Genomic DNA, 22593 nt, shown 5'->3' with positions numbered 1-22593 from the left:
TCTGTGTGTATTGTGTGATGTGCAACAGCTATGTCTGTGTGTATTGGGTGATGTGCAACAGCTATGTCTGTGTGCATTGGGTGATATGCAACAGCTATGTCTGTGTGTATTGTGTGATGTGCAACAGGTATGTCTGTGTGTATTGGGTGATGTGCAACAGCTATGTCTGTGTGTATTGGGTGATGTGCAACAGGTATGTCTGTGTGTATTGGGTGATGTGCAACAGGTATGTCTGTGGATATTTGGTGATGTGCAACAGCTATGTCTGTGTGTATTGGGTGATGTGCAACAGCTATGTCTGTGTATTGGGTGATGTGCAACAGCTATGTCTGTGTGTATTGTGTGATGTACAACAGCTATGTCTCTGTGCATTGTGTGATGTGCAACAGCTATGTCTGTGTGCATTGTGTGATGTGCAACAGCTATGTCTCTGTGCATTGTGTGATGTGCAACAGCTATGTCTGTGTGCATTGGGTGATGTGCAACAGCTATGTCTGTGTGTATTGGGTGATGTGCAACAGGTATGTCTGTGTGTATTGGGTGATGTGCAACAGCTATGTCTGTGTGTATTGGGTGATGTGCAACAGCTATGTCTGTGTGTATTGGGTGATGTGCAACAGCTATGCCTGTGTGTATTGGGTGATGTGCAACAGCTATGTCTGTGTGTATTGGGTGATGTGCAACAGCTATGTCTGTGTGCATTGGGTGATGTGCAACAGCTATGTCTGTGTGTATTGGGTGATGTGCAACAGGTATGTCTGTGGATATTGGGTCATACACAACAGGTATGTCTGTGGATATTGGGAGATGTGCAACAGCTATGTCTGTGTGTATTGGTTGATGTGCAACAGCTATGTCTGTGTGTATTGGGTGATGTGCAACAGATATGTCTGTGTGTATTGGGTGATGTGCAACAGCTATGTCTGTGTGTATTGGGTGATGTGCAACAGCTATGTCTGTGTGCATTGGGTGAGGTGCAACAGGTATGTCTGTGTGTATTTGGCGATGCACAACAGGTATGTCTGTGTATATTGGCCGCATACAGTGCACATCTATGTGGATTGAAATACATCACGTGCTCCAGTCAGACACACCATTGTCTTTTTTTTTCAGGAAGTTTCACAAGGTGGAGATGATCCAGGTGCGTTCATATCGACGCTAGAGGGCGCTATTCACTCATGGTAACATCACACATGGATCTGTACCCAGGATCAGCGAACGATCAAGGATCATCGTATTTGCGGTACCGAGTAGTTTTAGTGTTGGGTCAATAGTTTGGTGAAGTTGTTTGGGTTTAGGACTGTTTGTTAATCCATGTACAACCACAACCATGTACTGTTTGTTAATCCATGTACATCCACATCCATGTAGTGTTTGTTAATCCATGTACATTCACATCCATGTACATCCACATCCATGTACTGTTTGTTAATCCATGTACATTCACATCCACATACATCCACATCCATGTACTGTTTGTTAATCCTTGTACATTCACATCCATGCAGTGTTATTGTTAATCCATGTACATCCACATCCATGTAGTGTTTGTTAATCCATGTACATTCACATCCATGTGCATCCACATCCATTTACTCGTACTGTTTGTTAATCCAAGTACATCCACATACATGTACTGTTTGTTAATCCATGTACATCACATCCATGTACATCCACATCCATGTCCATCCACATCCATGTACATCCACATCTCCATGTACTGTTTGTTAATCCATGTACATCCACATCGATGTAATGTTTGTTAATCCACGTACAACCACATCCATGTACTGTTTTGTCATCCATGTACATTCACATCTCCATGTAATGTTTGTTAATCCATGCACATTCACATCCATGTAGTGTTTGGTCATCCATTTACATCCACATCCATGTACATCCACATCCATGTAGTGTTTGTTAATCCATGTACATCCCCATCCATGTAGTGTTTGGTCATCCATGTACATCCACATCCATGTAATGTTTGGTCATCCATGTACATCCACATCCATGTACATCCACATCCATGAAGTGTTTGTTAATCCATGTGCATCCACATCCATGTAGTGTTTGTTAATCCATGTACATCCACATCCATGTAGTGTTTGTTAATCTATGTACATCCACATCCATGTAGTGTTTGTTAATCCATGTGCATCCACATCCATGTCGTGTTTGGTCATCCATGTACATCCACATCCATGTACTGTTTGTTAATACATGTACATCCACATCCATGTAGTGTTTGTTAATCCATGTACATCCACATCCATGTAGTGTTTGTTAATCCATGTACATCCACATCCATGAAGTGTTTTGTCATCCATGTACATCCACATCCATGTAGTGTTTGGTCATCCATGTACATCCACATCCATGTATTGTTTGTTAATCCATGTACATCAAAATCCATGTAGTTTGTTAATCCATGTACATCCACATCCATGTAGTGTTTGTTAATCCATGTACATTCACATCCATGTTCATCCACATCTTCATGTACTGTTTGTTAATCCATGTACATTGTACATCCACATCGATGTAATGTTTGTTAATCCACGTACAACCACATCCATGTACTGTTTTGTCATCCATGTACATTCACATCTCCATGTAATGTTTGTTAATCCATGTACATCCACATCCATGTAGTGTTTGTTAATCCATGCAGATCCACATCCATGTCATGTTTGGTCATCCATGTACATCCACATCCATGTAGTGTTTGTTAATCCATGTACATCCACATCCATGTAGTGTTTGGTCATCCATGTACATCCACATCCATGTAGTGTTTGTTAATCCATGTACATCCACATCGATGTAATGTTTGTTAATCCATATACAACCACATCCATGTACTGTTTTTGTCATCCATGTACATTCACATCTCCATGTAATGTTTGTTAATCCATGTGCATCCACATCGATGTAATGTTTGTTAATCCATGCAGATCCACATCCATGTCATGTTTGGTCATCCATGTACATCCACATCCATGTACATCCAGATCCATGTAGTGTTTGTTAATCCATGTACATCCACATCCATGTAGTGTTTGGTCATCCATGTACATCCACATCCATGTACATCCACATCCATGTCGTGTTTTTTAATCCATGTACATCCACATCCATGTAGTGTTTGGTCATCCATGTACATCCACATCCATGTAGTGTTTGGTCATCCATGTACATCCACATCCATGTTCATCCACATCCATATACATCCACATCCATGTAGTGTTTGTTAATCCATGTGCATCCACATCGATGTAATGTTTGTTAATCCACGTACAACCACATCCATGTACTGTTTTGTCATCCATGTACATTCACATCTCCATGTAATGTTTGTTAATCCATGTACATCCACATCCATGTCGTGTTTGTTAATCCATGCAGATCCACATCCATGTCATGTTTGGTCATCCATGTACATCCACATCCATGTACATCCACATCCATGTAGTGTTTGTTAATCCATGTACATCCACATCGATGTAATGTTTGTTAATCCACGTACATCCACATCCATGTCGTGTTTGTTAATCCATGTACATCCACATCCATGTAGTGTTTGGTCATCCATGTGCATCCACATCCATGTAGTGTTTGGTCATCCATGTACATACACATCCATGTACATCCACATCCATGTAGTGTTTTTAATGCATGTACATCCACATCCATGTCGTGTTTAGTCATCCATGTACATCCACATCCATGTACATCCACATCCATGTCCATCCACATCCATGTACATGCACATCCATGTACATTCACATCTCCATGTACTGTTTGTTAATCGATGTACATCCACATCTCCATGTACTGTTTGTTAAACCATGTACATTCACATCTCCATGTACTGTTTGTTAATCCATGTACATCCACATCTCCATGTACTGTTTGTTAATCCATGTACATCCACATCTCCATGTACTGTTTGTTAATCCATGTACATCCACATCTCCATGTACTGTTTGTTAAACCATGTACATCCACATCTCCATGTACTGTTTGTTAAACCATGTACATCCACGGGGGTGGGAGGTGGTAGGAGTTGCCCCCCAAAATAGGTATTTCTTTTGTTTGTTTGTTTAACGTTTTATGATTATGTTAGTATGATTGTACATGCTGCCCTGTCTTCTAGAAACCATTGAAATTGGTTTAAAATACCCTTAGTCTGTGCAGTAAACTGTTTATTCCACCAGGTGATCGCCAGGAGTGTTGCCCCTATGTTTAAATGGTTGTATGTGTGATTATAGTATAAAAAAACATTATTTACTCACGATTCAGACTTGTATATTATAAAGTAGTGATAAAATGTTAGCATGTCTTGGGTTGTCGTGAGTATATCCCGTTCGTAGAACTTTTTGAACGCCCGAAGTTTTCAGGACTCTCCTCCGAACAAATGACGTCACCTCAGAAAGTTCGTTGAGCTACATCATTTACGCTTCACCATGTTGAGTTCGTATCGTGTCCGCAATATTACACGTGTTCCCATGTCGTGTTCCCATGTCGTATCACGTGTTCCCATGATATTGGACATTCCAAAAAACGAATTGTATTGTCGAACGAAATAACAGATTCTGAAGTCGCCTCTCCTGGGCATTCCAGTGTGAGCTTCCTTTGTGCAGAATCTTGCTGTGATGGCGATTGGCGACCCCCGGGGGTGCAGGAAATGAGGTCACGTGACAAGCCCACGTGACACCCTCATTGCACCCCTCACGGCCCTGATGAAAAGAGCAGGTGGCGGGAGAGGCTCAGGGAAGAGGCGGGAGGGGTCTAAGGAGGTGTGGTGCCTCTGTTAAAAGCGTCTAGCCCCTCCGGTAGTTCGTGCTCGCTTTCCCATCTCCCTCTCGCCCGCACACAATGGCCCGTTCGGTCGCACCGCGCTACCTGCTGGTCCTCGTCGGATCCTTGATGGTTCCGTGGGCTGTCCCGGCCCAGCGCGGCTCCCTCGGGATCTTACCGCGTTTTGCGAACCTCACGAGGAGGGCCCGGGTCTCCTCTCTCAGCCTCCTGGAGATCCGCGCTGCCTTTCCTCGCCTGCACCGCGACGTGTACCAGCTCAAGCTGAAGGTGCGTGTACCTCGTGTATACCATACAATGCACCATGCCAAGCTTGGGACTGGCCGCGACGCCTAGAGGTATGCGCACTCACCTCGAATCTGTCTCGGCTGAGTTCGAATCCTGACGCAGGTATAAACTGCCATACCGATGTTTCACAGGTAAGGTGATTCATCAATGTTTGTGTCGTCCCTCGGATGGACGTTAAACCGGCGACCTGTCTCCTGACAGTTTGTGGACGTGAAAGATCCTACGGTGTCCTTCCTGAAGAGTAGGCGAGCTATCGCCGGCACCATGAACAAATCACAAATTCCTGCCCTAACCTTAGTGGAACGTCAGGCCTGGCCAGCCAGATCGTGAAAGACTTCGGCCAAGATTCCCATGGCAAATCCCCACAAGAACGTGGGAATAATTGTGTCCGTTAACCCATAAAGCGCATCGGGTATTAATAGAGGGGAGGGGGTATTATTTGCACATTAATTATTTTATGTCTCCGCCGACAAAGTCACCTGAGGCATTATGTTTTCGGATTGTCCGTCCGTCCGTCCGTCCGTCCGTACGGGCTAAACCTCGTTTTTCTCAGCAACCATATGCCTGATTGAGACAAAACTTTCAGGGTTGGACTGACACCCATGCAGAATGTTTTAATGATAATTGTGACGTAATAGGTCACGTGGTATGGCAGCCATATTGGATTAAAAGCAAATAATGAAAAAATTATTTCTCGGAAACCGCCGAATGGAAAAATTTGAAACTTGGCAAATTGTCAAGTACTCCCAATGGGGAACAAAAGCATGATAATGATGACGTCATAGGTGAAGTGGTATACCAGTCAAAAATGTTTTAACTGAATTCCTTATCCTAAAAATCTGAAATTGCATGCACATGATCTATGAGTCATTTGTATTGGAATATTAAATTTATGGCATCATAGGTCACATGGTTTGGCAGCCATTTTGGATTGAAGGAAAGTATTAAATAACTATATCTCTGAAACCGCTCACTCTATCGAAGCGAAATTTTACAAACATCATCTATAGCACTGTTGCGTATAGTTTGAAAATGATGATGTCATAGGTCACGTGGTTTGGCAGCCATCTTCGATAGAAAGACGAACCTTATCCGATCAACACGAAACTTCACAAACGTGATCCACTACCCATACATATGCAGAGTGATGGAATCTGCCCGTTGTGGAACTATGCGGAGGCATATTGGCGACAGTCACATTGTTCTAGTTTTAATATTAATTTTTCATATTTAGTTGGGCCACGATCATGGCCGGTCTACCTGTGTGTGTCGGCCATGATCGTGGCCCTACCAAATATGAAAAATTCATATTAAAAAAATAATTAATGTGCAAATAATACCCCCTCTATTTAAATACGATCAGCATTTCTGGGCTACTAACCAGTAAATCCAGCACTTTATGGGTTAAAGAAGAAGAGGATCCAATGCCAAACTTATAGGCCATGTTTGAATACAATGGTTGAGCGCATCATATACTTACTTGTAAGCTAAAAAATTTATAATCCAATTCATATAATGCCAAACATTTATATGTCACTAAACGTTTTATACATTTTAATTATGACTAATCAAATTTGATCCGTGTGTGTCCAGTTTCACAAGCTTCAGGCAGACACGAAGAACGAGCTGCTGGCTTTAGCAGAGGAGGTGACCAATGCCACCTCACTTTTTGATTCCGTCGATTCGCTTTCGGAAGTAACGCAGCACCTGAAAAAGCAGCTCCGTCGGATTCGAAAGAACGAGAGGAAGCGGGAGCAAGACCGAGACCTCAAACTGGCCACCTTGATGAGCGTCGTAGATGGGATGAAGCGCCAGTTGACTTCGGCCATGACAGGTGACGTCCACCAAGATGTCCTTGATGACCTTTCGGGACGTGTCCGCAGACAGGGCGAGGCCATCGAAGCTCTGCTCGCAGAGAACGCCCATCTGAGACGTGCGAGTGGATCCATGAACGAGCTGCTCGAGGTCCAGAGTGAGCAGTTTGAGCGTCTGGAGCGTTGGATGAACAAGTCCATAAGTGGGAAGGCGCGGTCATTGAGGGTCCATGGAGACTCGGAGCACAGAAAGCATGATGGAGGTGAATATACGCTTGTATGCAGTGTGATCGAGTGGCTCCTCGTAGGACAAGGGACAGGAGTAGTCAGTCATAAGCCACGAGCAGATTAACATCAATATTTATGCCAACAGTGATGGAAAGTTTGTCTATTGTAGGTATGTCCATCAGCTGGACGGTTGTACAATCCGTGTATTGCGCATAGACACTGCAGAGAAACGTTTTTCAAGTTGATCGTTTGAGCATATGCACCTCCTTGGACTAAAACCCTTCAAACAAACGCTCTGGGAAGCACATCTCATGTTTTAGACGGAATTGGATGAAACTTGCTGGACAGGTCGGGAGTGTGACAAGCACGAATTGATTCGATTTTGGTGAAGATCTGGATCTGGATACGGATACGAGAATTTTTACTCCCGCCAGGGAGTAATGCATTCGATCGTGTCTGTCTGTCCGTGTGTGTGTGTGTGTGTGTGTGTGTGTGTGTGTGTGTGTGTGTGTGTGTGTGTGTGTGTGTGTGTGTTTGTATGTTCGTGTGTTCGTGAACAAGATATCTGGAAAAGTTCTGAGCGGATTTGGATGAAAGTTGGTGGGATGATTGCCCTAGGGATAAGGAAGAATTGATTAGTTTTTGGTGAAGCTCAGGATATTATTCCGGATCCAGGAATTTTTTGAAGGATTTTTTACCATTGGAAGATAGGGCTCAGCAGCGGCCACCCACGGCGGGAGTATGCGCTCTACTGAGTGGCGTTCTCGTTTTTCTTGTGTTCTTCACCATTGACAGATGACACCAAAACTATATATAAATATATACACCACATATATTCACCATAGGTGCAACTCCACCTGTACAATTTTTAAAATGATAATTATGACGTCATAGGTCACGTGGTATGGGCACCATCTTGGAAAAACCGAAAAGATTTTGCACCTATATATCTCCAGAAGTGCTGCATAGAAAAAATTGAGACATGGCTCATTGTAAGGAAATCTCCATGTGGAATAGCATATGTTAATGATGATGTCATAGGTGCCTCCATTATGACGTCATAATTCGACAAGTACAAAACTTCTTCCGATCTAGATGAAATTTATTGAGCATCATGTCGGGATAAATTGGGGGAGGAAAAAAAAATGATGACGTCATTGGTCACGTGATTCGGCCACCATATTTGTTTTAACACAAAAGCCTTAGAAACCACTGAAAACACGTCCTGGCAAGGGTCTACAATCCCTGATTGCTCTTTCTAGTTTACCTTGCCGTTGCTATGCAGCATAATTCCCAAAACACAGCTCTTCACCCATTCCTATCTTAGGCAAGATTTTCAACTGTTTGCTAATCTGGTGTTGGCTTAACGGTTGAGGTGGCTGGTTTAAGATATTAGGGTATTGAGTTTGAGCCCCTGTCATGCTGTTGAAATAACACTTGGTGGGTCGACTCAGTCTGTCATCCTTCCGAGGTCGGGAAAATGAGTACCAGCTTACTAGTAACAGGGGCACTGCATCAGCGGCACAGCCGTGCTTCCAGAAAATGTCTATGAAATTTTATGGATATGATGCAGGGGAAGGGACAATGCCATAGCTATACAAGCACCATTTCCCATCCTCCCCTCCCCCCCGCACGTGTAAATATTATGGCCAGACATGTCCAATAACCCGCTACGGAACTATAGTGCCGGCCATTTGTTTATGGGTTTTTTCCTAGACAGAAATCAAGACTGTTAGAGGAGATAAAGTGCAGAAGGTGGCAATTTGACACAGCGAGAGAGGGGCAGAGGGGGGCAAGTGGATAAAAAGTGCACAAAACATATTGCGGTATGAGAGGTAGAGTGGCAGAAAGGAAAGGGTTTGCGGATCATTGATAGTAGAATGGGTTGGGAGTGGGGAAATAGAGAACCTTGAGATGGTCATGGTGATGGGCTGCAGTATTTAAAGACAGACAGGAAGGCTACCAGACAACATGCAGACATAGTGAGTGGCTTCCATGAGTTTATGGAATACCAGACCCTTCCTACCACCAAACTCCACTCAATCCCCCATCCCTCCCACCCCTCATCTCCATATCACCACCTACCCTACCTACCCATTTCCATCAGCCATCCTCACATTCACATTACCCCCAGCCTCTTATTTTCAAACTTTTGCATCTGTCTCAGTCCCCTACGATTATTCTGTGTAAAGCAGTACAGTAACAGCAAATAGACGACACTCCTAGGGTTTTGCGATGTAAATTTTAGAATAACAAGGGTGGTCAGAAAGGCATAGAAGCATCCATATTCGCCTGTGAGCTGTCTAGCCTGGGTTGGAAACTCCATTCAGCTTTCAGCTGTCGCCCTGGTGTTTTTCAGGCAGAGGGATACATCAGTGCATTCCCTGCCCATCGGAGAGACGTTAAACCTAAGGATCCATCTGCCAGCAATGGTGGACGTTAATGATCCCATGAAGAGTAGGCGAGTTATTTCCGGCACTCGGCACAAATGACAAATTCCTTGCAAAATCAGCTTCATTCGAACCTCAGGCCTGGCCAGTCGGTTTGTGCAAGTCCAATGACAAAAATGTATCCGAGCCAACCCTGCAAGAAGATAGGGATCATTGGGGTCATAGTCGTAGTAAGAGTAAATTTTAGAATAATAATAACAGGCTGGATGGAGCCTTGTCTGTAGAATATTCCTAAATATGAATACCTCCCTTTGAGCAATGCCAATAACTCAGATTGAACCAGAAGGGCAAACGGTAGAGCGCATACCTCCAGCAGGCAGAGTAGTTTACATTTTGTATCCCACTCATAGGCTGGATCTGGATTCGGACGTGAACCAAAGTTTCATGAGCTTATTCTTGTCACCTAACCAACTCATCCACCAAGTTTTGTCATAACTCGTCCACAAGTTCTTCTTTTTTGGAATACTATGTCGAGGCTCGTACAAGAGCTAACACACAGAGCACATAATAAAGGGAGCAGGAGACAAGAGGGGGAGAGAGAGGGAAGCACAACAATGGTAGAGAACAGGGACATTGGGAGATCTGTGGAAGGGAGAGGGCTGGGGCGGCGTACACGGGATAAACAAGACGGACACTACAAGGACTTTCAGGAAAGAAAACAGGGAATTTGAAGGAGGTGGGTTTGGTGTGGATTAACAGGGTGTAGAAAAGATCAAGGTTTTGGACGGTGGAAGATATAAGATGGTGGTGAACAGCTGTTTTAAATACCTGGAGTGAGGAGTGGGAATACTTGGAGTGAGGAGTGGGATTGAAGAGAGTGAGGGAGTTTGTTCCAGAGGTGGGAGAAAATCGGAATGAAGGAGTGAAGGTGAGCAGAGAGTCTTGATTTTGGCAGTTTAACCATAAGAGGGTTGCTGGCAGATCTTGTGCGACCTGTAGGAATATTTGGGGGACAGAGCCCAGAGAGAGCTGGGGGAGCTAGCTGGATAGGAGTCGGTAGAAGACAGAAAGACCACCTACCTGCCTGCGGTGGAAGAGTGAAAGGCCCGTAGAATCAGCTTCATCGGAGAGATTCCAATGATTCTGACAGCTTACTACAAATCTTTTTGGCCCCATCTCTTAATGGTGAATAATCTCTTTAAAAAGAAATAATTCTCATATCCGGATCCGGATCTTCACCGAAATTGAATCAATTCATTCTTGTTACACACCGAACATGTCCACAAAGTTTTGTCTAAATCCGTCCATTACTTTTTGAGATATCCTGCACACAAATAAACAGACAAACAAGGAGACGTCATGCATAGCACGATAATTGCAAAATCCACCCCTCCCCCACCCCCCCCCCCCCCAAAAGGTTTCCATGGATACATCAAATTGTCTATTTCATCAAGATTAAAATTTGACGATCTTAATCAAAGCTTGGGTCAAAATAATTAAAATTGATGATTTTTCATGAAAATTGACGGTTTTTTCAGATGAAAATTGATGAATTGGTAAGTTTGACATTGAGTTGACCTTTGACCTTTTGACCTCAAAAAAAGTTGGTTCCCCAATTTAGTGACTCGATATACAAATGCTGTTCAAGTTTCAAGTCAATCGGATGAAAAATGGCGATTTTAGAAATGAGAGCTCCAGATGACCTTTGACCTCAAAATCAATAGGTTTCTCAATTGTGACGACCTCTACAACTCGGTGAAGTTTCATGACGATCAGCTAAGAATTGTGACCTGTAGGCGAGTGACAAACAAACAGACAGACAAACAAACAGACAGACAGACAAACAGACAGAATAACAAACGCAACCGTCCAATATACTTGAAAAATCTTCGATTTTGCAAGTAACAAACAGACATGGGTGAAACCACCTTCGGTGGGCACAGGTAATAACAAATATCACAGCAAGTGATTTAAATGCTCCAAAAAATCTATATGCTATAAAAGTGAACTTGTATATTTGCATATGCTTTAAAAACTAAAAACTACTGAACCAAATCCAACCAAGTTTTGCATGTTGCCTAAAGGTACCCCAATTATTGTTTCCGTCTGGGTAGCATATCTAGGGGTTGGGGTGTGGGGGGATAAAGGTGGGGGAAGACCCTAATTTTCGCCATGAAAATGTGTATCATACAGTATAGCACCACTCGGTGGTATCCAGTATTACAAATCATCTTATGTAAATAAAGTTGAAACAACTTGAAATATGCATTCACCTTGATGGTGAAATCTCAGTGCGAATAATTTTAAATTTTCAGAATGTTCAGAATTTTAGAATTTGTTTAGAATTTTCAGAATTTTCCTTAATTTTTAAGTGGTTTAAACCAAAGCAAACAACACGGAGCTTCACAGCGAAGAGGAAGTGGTTTTTGATCACGCCATATATAAGCAGCAAGGATGGTTTATGAACGTGATGCCAGCTGATGTCCAAGCAGATGGAAGATGACCTCAGACAAATTATAGAGCAGGGTTCGCCAACATTTTTTCAATACGAGCTACTTTTAATTACTGAAATAGTTAAAAAGATACTACATCATCAACTGAAAATATACGAATTTATAAGGGTACAAATTTAGTTATTAGAGTTCAGTTACAAAAAATCATATTTAAAGAGAAGGAAAATTGATCTTTACCTTCACTTCAGTGTGAAACTTGACACTGCATGCTGTCCAACACTACTGCGTAATCTGGTGTGAATCCTGAGAGGGAAACTGTGATGGAGTCCTTCAGATGCTCATCTGTCGGACGCGTTCGACATTTACATTTGATGCAGTTCATGTCGAAAATGGCAGATTTGCAAAGATAGGTGGAGCCAAACACCAAACACCAAACACATTTCCCAGTGGGGAAAATGTCATGAGGTTAAGTTTAATGCTTCGAAAACCCAATTTCTTCCCGTTTCTCTCTAAAACTCCTCTCAACTCTCCAATCTCCTTTGAAAGCTCCAAAATTACACCATGCAATTCAATAAACCTACTAGGTATTACCCTAACTTCAGATTTATCCTGGAATCCATGCATTACACAAATAGCTAAGTCTGCCTCGAATAAACTAAGAGTCCTGTTCAGATGTCGAAGATTCTTCTCCTCCCAACAGTTTCTTCAACTATATAAAGGATTGATTCGTCCTTGTATAGAGTACCGCTCTCACATCTGGGGAGGTTCTAGCTCCACATACTTACTGGACAGAATTGAATCCAAAGTAATCCGACTTATCAACTCTCCTAATCTGACCTCAAAACTCGACCCGCTTTAACTGTGCCGCAAAGTTGGCTCTCCTTCTCTTTTACACAGATATTACTACGGTTTGTGCTCCCAAGAACTTGCTGCTTGTGTTCCTCCACCATTAGCGAGACCATGGAATACTCGACAAGCCACTACATCTCATGATTACTGTGTGGCCATTGGCAACTACAAGGATAGGCCGTTATGATGTTTGTTTCTTCCCCTCCACTGCCAAACGCTGGAACTCTTTACCTTCTCGTGTATTTACAAACACTTACAAAAAGCAGATTTTTTACTTTCTCAAAAACTCTTAGAGTCTCAAAGCAAAAACTCTCAAAAACTCTCTTTTATGTAGGACTGGCCTCGATGATGACTATATGGTCTGTGACTGGAGCCTTCAACATAACCCCCCCCCCGCCCCCCCACAAAAAACCCAGGTAAGCCACTTTCATTGCTACTTTATAGATGTTACTGTACTTTTCAGTACCCACGAGACTCTAGAAATTTGTGGCAGATTTCTTTGATTTGAACTGAATGTCATTTTGAAGGCTGATAATCTCCATTTCCAAAGGGATACAATCAAGGTCAAACAACACAATAATTTGTTCAGCAATGTCACGAACACCAACTTCCATGAAGGGGTTTGAAGTGAATGTCACACAGGGCTCCATCTCCTCAAAATCAGTAAATCTGTTGTCGAACTATTGGCCAAGCCTGGTCAGGGAATCACTGTACTTGTCAATGTCCATGATTCCAACAGCAACCTCATCTTCTACTAATGTTTGGAGCATCGAAAGAAAAATTGCATTTTTCCTTTTCTGGACATCTTGTATCAGAAGGTTAAGTTTTGACTTGAAAGCTTTCACTGCACGAATATCATGTCGGCAATTGTCTTCTGTTTCCCTTGCAATCCACAGTATAGGGCATTCAATTTTTCTGTCGTATCTGTTCGAAATGCCAAATCAAGCAGCCACACAATATTTGATAATCGAGTGGTATCTTCTTTATTTGACTCCATCAAAACTTTAATATCTGGTAAACGTTGTTTTTTTAATCCAGGATTTAATGTGAGCTACTCATTAGGAGCCAGCGAGCAATGGATGTGTTGGCGACAATTGTTCTGTTATAATTATACAGTGAATAGAGCAGGATGTTTGTGATTCACAACATGTCTTGTGATTAAATTCGTCAATGAAGCGATGGGTAAAAATGCCTAGAACATATACGTATACAGACTTGGCATTTAATATGGAATATTTTTTTTGTGGGGGTGAACTTACTTTTCAAGATGACTTCGAACAAAAAGTTCTTTGGAATTATGTTGAAATTATTCTAGATTTTGTTAATGTGACCTTTAAAAGAAACAAAAACCACATTTGACATTTCGAAGCAAATAAATTCATCCTTGAAAGTGATGTAAACTGATATCAAACTCAATTCACTGACAGTACTGTGTTAAACCTCTGTGCGTTTTCCAGAAGTATCTCTTTCTTTTGCACATTAGCCAAAAATTTTTTTTAACAAAAACAAAAGTTAAATTAAGACTGGGATTACGCACAGTAAAATTACAGTTCAGTACTTCGTGTAACCCCCACGAGCATTCAGGAGAACACGTACATGTTGAGGCATGCTGTTCACGAGATTTGCCAAGGTTTGGACAGGAATCGCTTGCCATGCAGTCACAACAGCCTGCTGCAATTCACGCACAGAGGCAGGCTGCTGGTCCAAGTTGTCGATTTGACCCATTAATTCTGCCCACAAGTTCTCTATCGGATTCATATCCGGGGACATGGCAGGCCACTCCATATGCTCGACACCACGGTCAGCAAGCAAGTGTTGGATCATGTGGGCACAATGAGGCCGTGCATTGTCATCTTGGAAGACAAAGTTTCCTCGAAAGGCTGCACGAACAAATGGAAGCAATGTTTCTTCCAGAATGGCCCTGTACTTGAACTGGTTCAGGTTTCCATTCAGAACAACCAGGTCAGTTTTGCCCCCTGCATGAAAAGCAGCCCAAACGGTCACCCCACCACCTCCAGCTTGGACTCTTGGCACTATACAATCTTCGTTGTAGGCTTCATGCACTTGTCTGTGCACTCGGACGCGGCCATATTGACGATAGATCTGAAATCTAGACTTGTCACTGAAGATCACGTGATTCCAGTGTCCTGGCTGCCATTGACGGTGCTCTCTGGCCCACTGCAATCGGCGCTGGTGGTGTTGTCTGGTCAGACGTGGCTTTCTCAGGTGGCACGATAGCCTGCTTGAACCAGTCGTTGGTTGACTAGCCTTCTGGATACAGGCACATTTGTCAGTTGCTTCCACTCAGCCCTAAGCCGATTAGCTGACTTAGTACGGCCATTGCGGACTAACCGGTGCAGCTGGCGATCATCCCTCCTTGTGGTTCTGCGGGGACATCCTGACCTCGGTATTGGAGTAGGGACACCCCTCTGAGCATTTTGTTTCAGGATCTTTGACACCTGACCTTGAGTGATGCCATACTGCCGAGCAATAGCACGCTGTTTCATGCCGGAATTTCGTAAAGCCACCACTAAATGACAAACAGCATTGTCGAGTTGACGGACCATCTCCAGGGGAAGCGGCAATAACTTTTGAAGACGTGCAGCAGTTGTTTTCCACGAATACAGAACGCAACAACCTTTATATACCCGATTGTGAAGCCAATCGTCAAATGTACCTGTCCGTACATTTTGTCAAGCCACCTGTGATATAATCCTGTTATTGACTTCTTGCTGCGACAGACAATCAGTGACATGGTTCTTTTAACAAAGAAATCACCGAAGTGCAAAAGAAACTCACCAGATTGATATACCGAGTTCAGAAAGTAAACCCAAGTCAAGAAAAAAAAAAAATTCCATATTAAATGCCAAGTCTGTATATATATATATATAGACTATATATATATATATATATATACAGACTTGGCATTTAATATGGAATATTTTTTTTGTGGGGTGAACTTACTTTTCAAGATGTCTTGGAACCAAAAGTTCATTGGAATTATGTTGAAATTATTCTAGATTTTGTTAATGTGACCTTTAAAAGAAACAAAAACCACATTTGACATTTCAAAACAAATAAATTGATCCTTGAAAGTGATGTAAACTGATATCGAACTCAATTCATGGACAGTACTGTGTTAAACTTCTGTACGTTTTCCAGAAGTATCTCTTTATTTTGCACATTAGCCAAATTTTTTTTTAACAAAAACAAAAGTTTAATTACGACTGGGATTACGGACAGTAAAATTACAGTTCAGTACTTCGTGTAACCCCCACGAGTATTAAGGAGAGCACGTACAAGTTGAGGCATGCTGTTCACGAGATTTGCCAAGGTTTGGACAGGAATCGCTTGCCATGCAGTGACAATAGCCTGCTGCAATTCATGCACAGAGGTCGGCTGCTGGTCCAAGTGGTCGATTTGACGCGTTAATTCTGCCCACAAGTTCTCTATCGGATTCATATCCGGGGACATGGCAGGCCGCTCCATATGCTCTACACCACGGTCAGCAAGAAAGTGTTGGATCATGCGAGCACGATGAGGCCGTGCATTGTCATCTTGGAAGACAAAGTTTCCTCGAAAGGCTGCACGAGCAAATGGAAGCAATGTTTCTTCCAGAATGGCCCTGTACTTGAACTGGTTCAGGTTTCCATTCAGAACAACCAGGTCAGTTTTGCCCCCTGAATGAAAAGCAGCCCAAACGGTCACCCCACCACCTCCAGCTTGGACTCTTGGCACTATACAATCTTTGTTGTAGGCTTTATACACTTGTCTGCGCACTCGGCCGCGGCCATCTTGACGATAGACCAGAAATCTAGACTCGTCACTGAAGATCACGTGATTCCAGTGTCCTGGCTGCCATTGACGGTGCTCTCTGGCCCACTGCAATCGGCGCTGGCAGTGTTGTCTGGTCAGGTGTGGCTTTCTCAGGGGACGCCTGGCACGATAGCCTGCTTGAACCAGTCGTTGGTTGACTAGCCTTTTGGATACAGGTACATTTGTCAGTTGCTGCCACTCAGCCCTAAGCTGTTTAGCTGACTTGGTACGGCCATTGTGGACTAACCGGTGCAGCTGGCGATCATCCCTTCTTGTGGTTCTGCGGGGACGTCCTGGCCTCGGCATTGGAGTAGGGAACACCCTTTGAGCATTTCGTTTCAGGATCTTTGACACCTGACCTTGAGTGATGCCATACTGCCGAGCAATAGCACGCTGTTTCATGTCGTAATTTCGTAAAGCCACCACTCCATGACAAACAGCAATGTCGAGTTGACGGACCATCTCCAGAGGAAGTGGCAATAACTTTTGGAGACGTGCAGCAGTTGTTTTCCACTAATACAGAACGCAACAACCCTTGTATACCCGACTGTGAAGCCAATCATCAAATGCACCTGTCCGTACATTTTGCCACGCCACCTGTGATATAATCCTGTTGTTGACTTCTTGCTGCGACAGACAATCAGTGACATGGTTCTTTTAACAAATAAATCACCAAAGTGTAAAATAAACTCACCAGATTGATATACTGAGTTAAGAAAGTAAACCCAAGTCAAGAAGAAAAAAAATATTCCATATTAAATGCCAAGTCTGTATATATATATATGTGTGTGTGTGTGTGTGTGTGTGTGTGTGTGTGTGTGTGTATATATATATATATATATATATATATATATATATATACAGTCACGTGAAAAAATAAGTACACCCCATGTAAAGTTTTGACTTTTTCAACATATTTCAACATACAGCTATTCGATCTTCATTTCAACAATATTGATAGATAAAGGTGATATAATATAACAAATATCATGAAACATTTACATTTGGTCGTCCATTGTAAAATTTAAATAAACATAAATGCAAATTTTGCATGTGGAAAAAGTAAGTACACCCTTGGCTCCAATAGGTGGTATTGCACCCTTTGGCAGAAACAACCTCAAGTCGGCGTTTCTTATAACTGCCTACCAGTCTCTGAAATCGACTGGGAGAAATTTTTGCCCACTCCTCCATGCACAATTCTTTCAGCTGTGCGATGTTTGAGGGGTTTCTTGCATGCACTGCTCGTTTCAAATCCCCCCACAACATCTCGATGAGATTTAGATCTGGGCTTTGACTTGGCCATTCCAGAACCGTCCATTTCTTTCTTTTCAGCCATTCCTTGTTGGATTTACTGGTATGTTTTGGGTCATTGTCATGTTGCAAGGTCCACCTTCGGTTGAGCTTCAACTTTCCAACAGATGGCCTCACATTATCCTAAAGCACCCTCTGGTACAATGAAGAATTCATAGTGGATTCTATGATGGTGAGCTGCCCAGGCCCTGATGCAGCAAAGCTGCCCCAAACCATAATATTTCCTCCACCTTGCTTTACAGTTGGTATCAGGTTCTTGTGGTCAAATGCTGTCTTTGGTTTTCGCCAAACATGTCTTCCAGTACTGTCGCTAAATAGCTCTACCTTTGACTCATCTGTCCAGAGCACATTGTTCCAGAAGTGCTGGTCTTTGCCGAGGTGTTCATTGGCAAACTTTAGTCTTGCCCTGATGTTCTTTCTGGACAGCAAAGGTTTCCTCCTGGCACACCTCCCATGTAGATCAAATTTGTGCAGCCTCTTTCTAATGGTAGACTCGTGCACTTTGACATCAACAGTGGCAAGAGCTACCTGTAGGTCCCGTGATGACATTCTGGGGTTCTTAGAGACTTCTTTCAGCATCTTGCGGTCTGCTCTTGGTCTGAACTTGCTGGGGCAGTCTGGCCCGAACAAGTTGTCAGTTGTTTGGAATCTTCTCCACTTGTAGATGATCTTCCAGACAGTCGAATGATTGATTTCAAATTGTTTGGCGATCTTTTTAAATCCCTTCCCAGACTCGTAGGCATCTATAACCTTCTTTCTGAAGGCCTCAGAGAGCTATTTTGATCTAGGCATGGCGATGACGCGCACTTCAACAACAAAGAGCAAACCAAAGTAAATGTCTGAGGTTTAAATTAGACAGGTTCCTCCAAGATCCTCTCTAACGATGTTCTCATCATTTGCACCTGAGCTGGTGCACCTGATTCTAATTTTAGGTTTTGAAGTAGTGATAAATGTAGGGGTGTACTTACTTTTTCCACATGCGAAATTTGCATTTATGTTTATTTAAATTATACAATGGACGACAAAATGTAAATGTTTCATGATATTTGTTTGATTATATAACCTTTATCTATCAATATTGTTAAAATGAAGATCAAATAGCTGTATTTTGAAATATGTTGAAAAAGTAAAAACTATACATGGGGTGTACTTAATTTTTCACGTGACTGTATATATATATTATATAAATTCTATTTATATATTTCTATATATCGATACGTTACTAACATAATTGCCTTCGATCGTTTTTTGGCAAATTTTTTTCTTCAGTATTAAGAATGCCTAACTATACCCAACATCTCCAGAAAATTTAATGACGATCAAACTAATTTTCGATCCAAAAAACGCGATTTTTATTTTTGGAAAAATTGCCTTATAGTGGGGCTGCTTAACTGATGAATTGTGCCTTTTCCCTTAAAAGCATGAAACTTGGCACATGGCTAGAATACCCCAAAAGAAAGATTTTTAGTCCAGGGGGCATCTCCAATTTCACCCCATATGGCGGCCATCTTGAAATTCAAGATGGCCGTCATACAAGACCTGTTTTGATGAATATGTCCATAATTAGAACGGCTATCTAAACGGTTGCAGTGCCTACACCTACATTTTTAGGGTCTAGGAATCCAATGGTAACATAAAATATTAAGCAGTCATATGAAAATATTAATTTTGCATAGTATCATGCATACTGGGAATGCATATAAATACTCTTAACAGGTTGGCATTCTTCAGTGATTAAAAGTGTCTATGACATCGCAGACTGTAACTGTGCCATCTTGTGGTTTTCTAGTCTTTGCTGCATTCTCCATCACATGCGCAGAGAGAAGTACAGGGAAGTGCAGCTTTCTTACACTGGCAACGACCAGTACATCCTTTTTTGCACCCACATTTAACAAGTTCATTGCAGATCTTTGCAGCCTCTGGAAGTGTTGTCCATATTGGTTTGAACTGGCCAGCAGACGTTTTTTGCCAACCCCATTCAGTGGGGCTTGGTAGATCAGGCTTAGCATGCAATGCTTGTCCCCAGCATAGTGCGCCTTGGTATACTGCCCGCTTTACGTGCTGCACAAGGGCATCATGTGTTGGTGGAATTGATTCCACAGGTCTGCCTTTCTTTGCAAACAGTTTCTTTCGTACAATGTTAATGTCAGTAGCAGTACTTGTGCGATCATACAACAGAATAACAAATCTCTCAATGACGTTCATGCAGGTTTCAGTTATCTCTGTGCTCTGGTGGCAAATTTCTGCTGGTACCTCTGTGAGCTCAGGGAATGATTCCCACACATTCCATGCAGTTACCTTTCCACGCCCATTAAACGCTGAAGAAGTGTCACACCCTGTTAGTGCATGAAACATGGGGAGGGCTTTAGATTTCTCAGGGCCAAGAGCTGTGGCTATATCATGTGCAGAGATAAATCGCACGTTCTTGCCTGTCCCAAATTGTAACCATATCATCACTGAAAGCTTCTGGGATGCTGTAACTGCAAGCACGACAACATCTGTGTCCACAGTTTGTATGAGGACCTTACTATGCCCTCTCTGTGTTGCATCAGCAGCATGTAGGAACATCCGACCATCTGCCTCTTCCTGAGTGCACGGGGAGAGTGATTCTAGATCAATGCGTGGTGGAGCAGTAAGAACCTCTGTATCAAGTGTGACAACTAGCTCCTTGTGCTGGTCTTCAAATGATTTAATTGTTTCATTGGAAAGGAAGCTGAAGAGTTCACGCTTGTTTTCATCAACTCGAAGAAAGTTCTGCCACTGTCCAGGAATTGCAACTGAGGTATCTACTCGTCGGCGAACCCCCTTGCCACGCTTTTCACGGGTCATGCTCTTAAGGCTGTCGGGTAGGTAACGGTCCCACACCAGATCAAGTCGGGTTGCAGATTTGTACTGTGAGAAAACAAATGGGATGAAGACCTTTTCGGCATATTCGCCAAATGTTTTGACTGTGCCAACATCGGGCTTTAGCTTTTGAACAATTACTGCCCCGTCAAGTATGACACACGTCACCTCTGGCATCTGTGTGCTTGATGGTGAAAGTTCCTCTAAGCAGTCCAAAAGGTCGCTCTTTGTACCAGGTCGAAGCTTCCCATCCTTGGACAGAGATGGAGGGAAAGATTGATTTTCATGACGGAAAAATTCATCCAGGTTTCCTGGATTCATCAAGGACCAAAAGGTCAGCGGTTTCTTCAAGAAATGGATTACCTAGCTCCTCGATAACTGATACAAGTGATCTGACATGTTTGTCAAAGGTCATCTGGGTGCTTTTATTCTGATCATGATGCAGTGATGGCGCTTTGCTTTCATGTTGCTCCTGTGCAGTCTCAAACTCATCAATCACCCTTGAGACCTCTGGACCTGCAACCATCCATCTTTGCAGAGCATGGGCATTGTCCAGCAGACCCACAGCTCCTCCATCTCCCTTGATACGTGCATTGTTCTGTTCATGTGCATGATCTGTAGCAATTGAAGAAAATTTGCGTTGGGTCTTTTGTACCGTGAACATGCCAGCTCGGAAATTATCCAGAACTTTAGGGTGTGTCTTGTGCAAGTCCATCATATCAGCAAGCACTGTTTCACCCTTTTCCCCTTTTCGTTTTTTTGGATGCTGAACATCCTCAGCTGTTGACTCCTGGCACAAAATGCACAGTTCCCATTGAATCTCCCGATGCCGTTCAGCAAGCGGCTGTGAAGGGTCTACGAGTTTCACCCGCTTTGACATCCTCAACGGCGGACACGGTGATGACTTCTAACGGTTACCTCAGAAGCAGATGATTGTCCTGAAATGAGAGAAAAAGAAAACAAAAATAGGTTCATCAAAGGGCATCTGAAATGAGCTTAACAATATAAATACAAATTGCATTTGGTCACGAAAGTGCAGCTTCAGAGATTTCTTGACCACTGAACCAAAACCTAGGCCTGAATATCTTACAATACTCTGATGCATTACATAATACTACGTGAATAAAAATGGTCCCTAGATGGTGGCCATCTTGTGATGCCACACATTAACCAATATTCTACGTTTTCATTTGATCATTGACCCAGAAAATTGGCATCAGCGTTAAAAAAATAATTACTTTCATAGACGCTTTAAATCACAGAAGAATGCCAACCTGGTAAGAATATTTATGTGCTTTCCCAGTTTGCAGGATACTATGCAAAATTAATATTTTCATATGGCCGCCACATACTGCTTAATATTTTATGTTACCATTGGATTCCTAGACCCTAAAAATGTAGGTGTAGGCACTGCAACAATTTAGATAGCTGTTCTAATTATGGAGATATTCATCAAAACAGGTCTGTTATGGCGACCATCTTGGATTTCAAGATGGCTGCCATATACTATTGAATATTTTATGTTGCCATTGGATTCCTAGACCCTAAAAATGTAGGTATAGGCACTTCAACCATTTTGATATCTGTTCTAATTATGGAGATATTCATCAAAATAGGTCTTGTATGACGGCCATCTTGGATTTCAAGATGGCCGCCATATGGGGTGAAATTGGGGATGCCCCCTGGACTAAAAATCTTTCTTTTCGGGTATTCTAGCCATGTGCCAAGTTTCATGCTTTTAAGGGAAAAGGCACAATCGATCCGAATTTTTTAGCTAAG

At 42.6% G+C, this 22593-nt stretch overlaps 2 protein-coding genes across 3 annotated transcripts in view; one reads left to right on the top strand and one right to left on the bottom strand.

Annotated features, from left to right (window-relative positions):
* LOC137434339 (growth arrest-specific protein 7) overlaps nt 1-22593 on the bottom strand; it is a 517476-nt gene that overhangs the window by 319812 nt on the left and 175071 nt on the right. The gene's annotated exons all lie outside the window — the stretch shown is intronic.
* The window catches only part of LOC137433503 (uncharacterized), a 31100-nt gene continuing 13382 nt past the window's right edge, over nt 4876-22593 (top strand). The window contains exons 1-2 of the mRNA XM_068125831.2: nt 4876-5091; nt 6703-7186. Of these exons, the coding sequence (XP_067981932.2) occupies nt 4882-5091; nt 6703-7186 (694 nt within the window). The 5' untranslated portion in view covers nt 4876-4881. The remainder of the gene's footprint in view (nt 5092-6702; nt 7187-22593) is intronic.

Source organism: Myxine glutinosa, chromosome 10 (genome assembly GCF_964187855.1).
Source record: "Myxine glutinosa chromosome 10, kmMyxGlut1.1, whole genome shotgun sequence".
NCBI classification, from domain to species: Eukaryota; Metazoa; Chordata; class Myxini; order Myxiniformes; family Myxinidae; genus Myxine; species Myxine glutinosa.
Note: the sequence above shows the minus strand (reverse complement) of the source record. Positions and strands in the feature narration are given on the sequence as shown.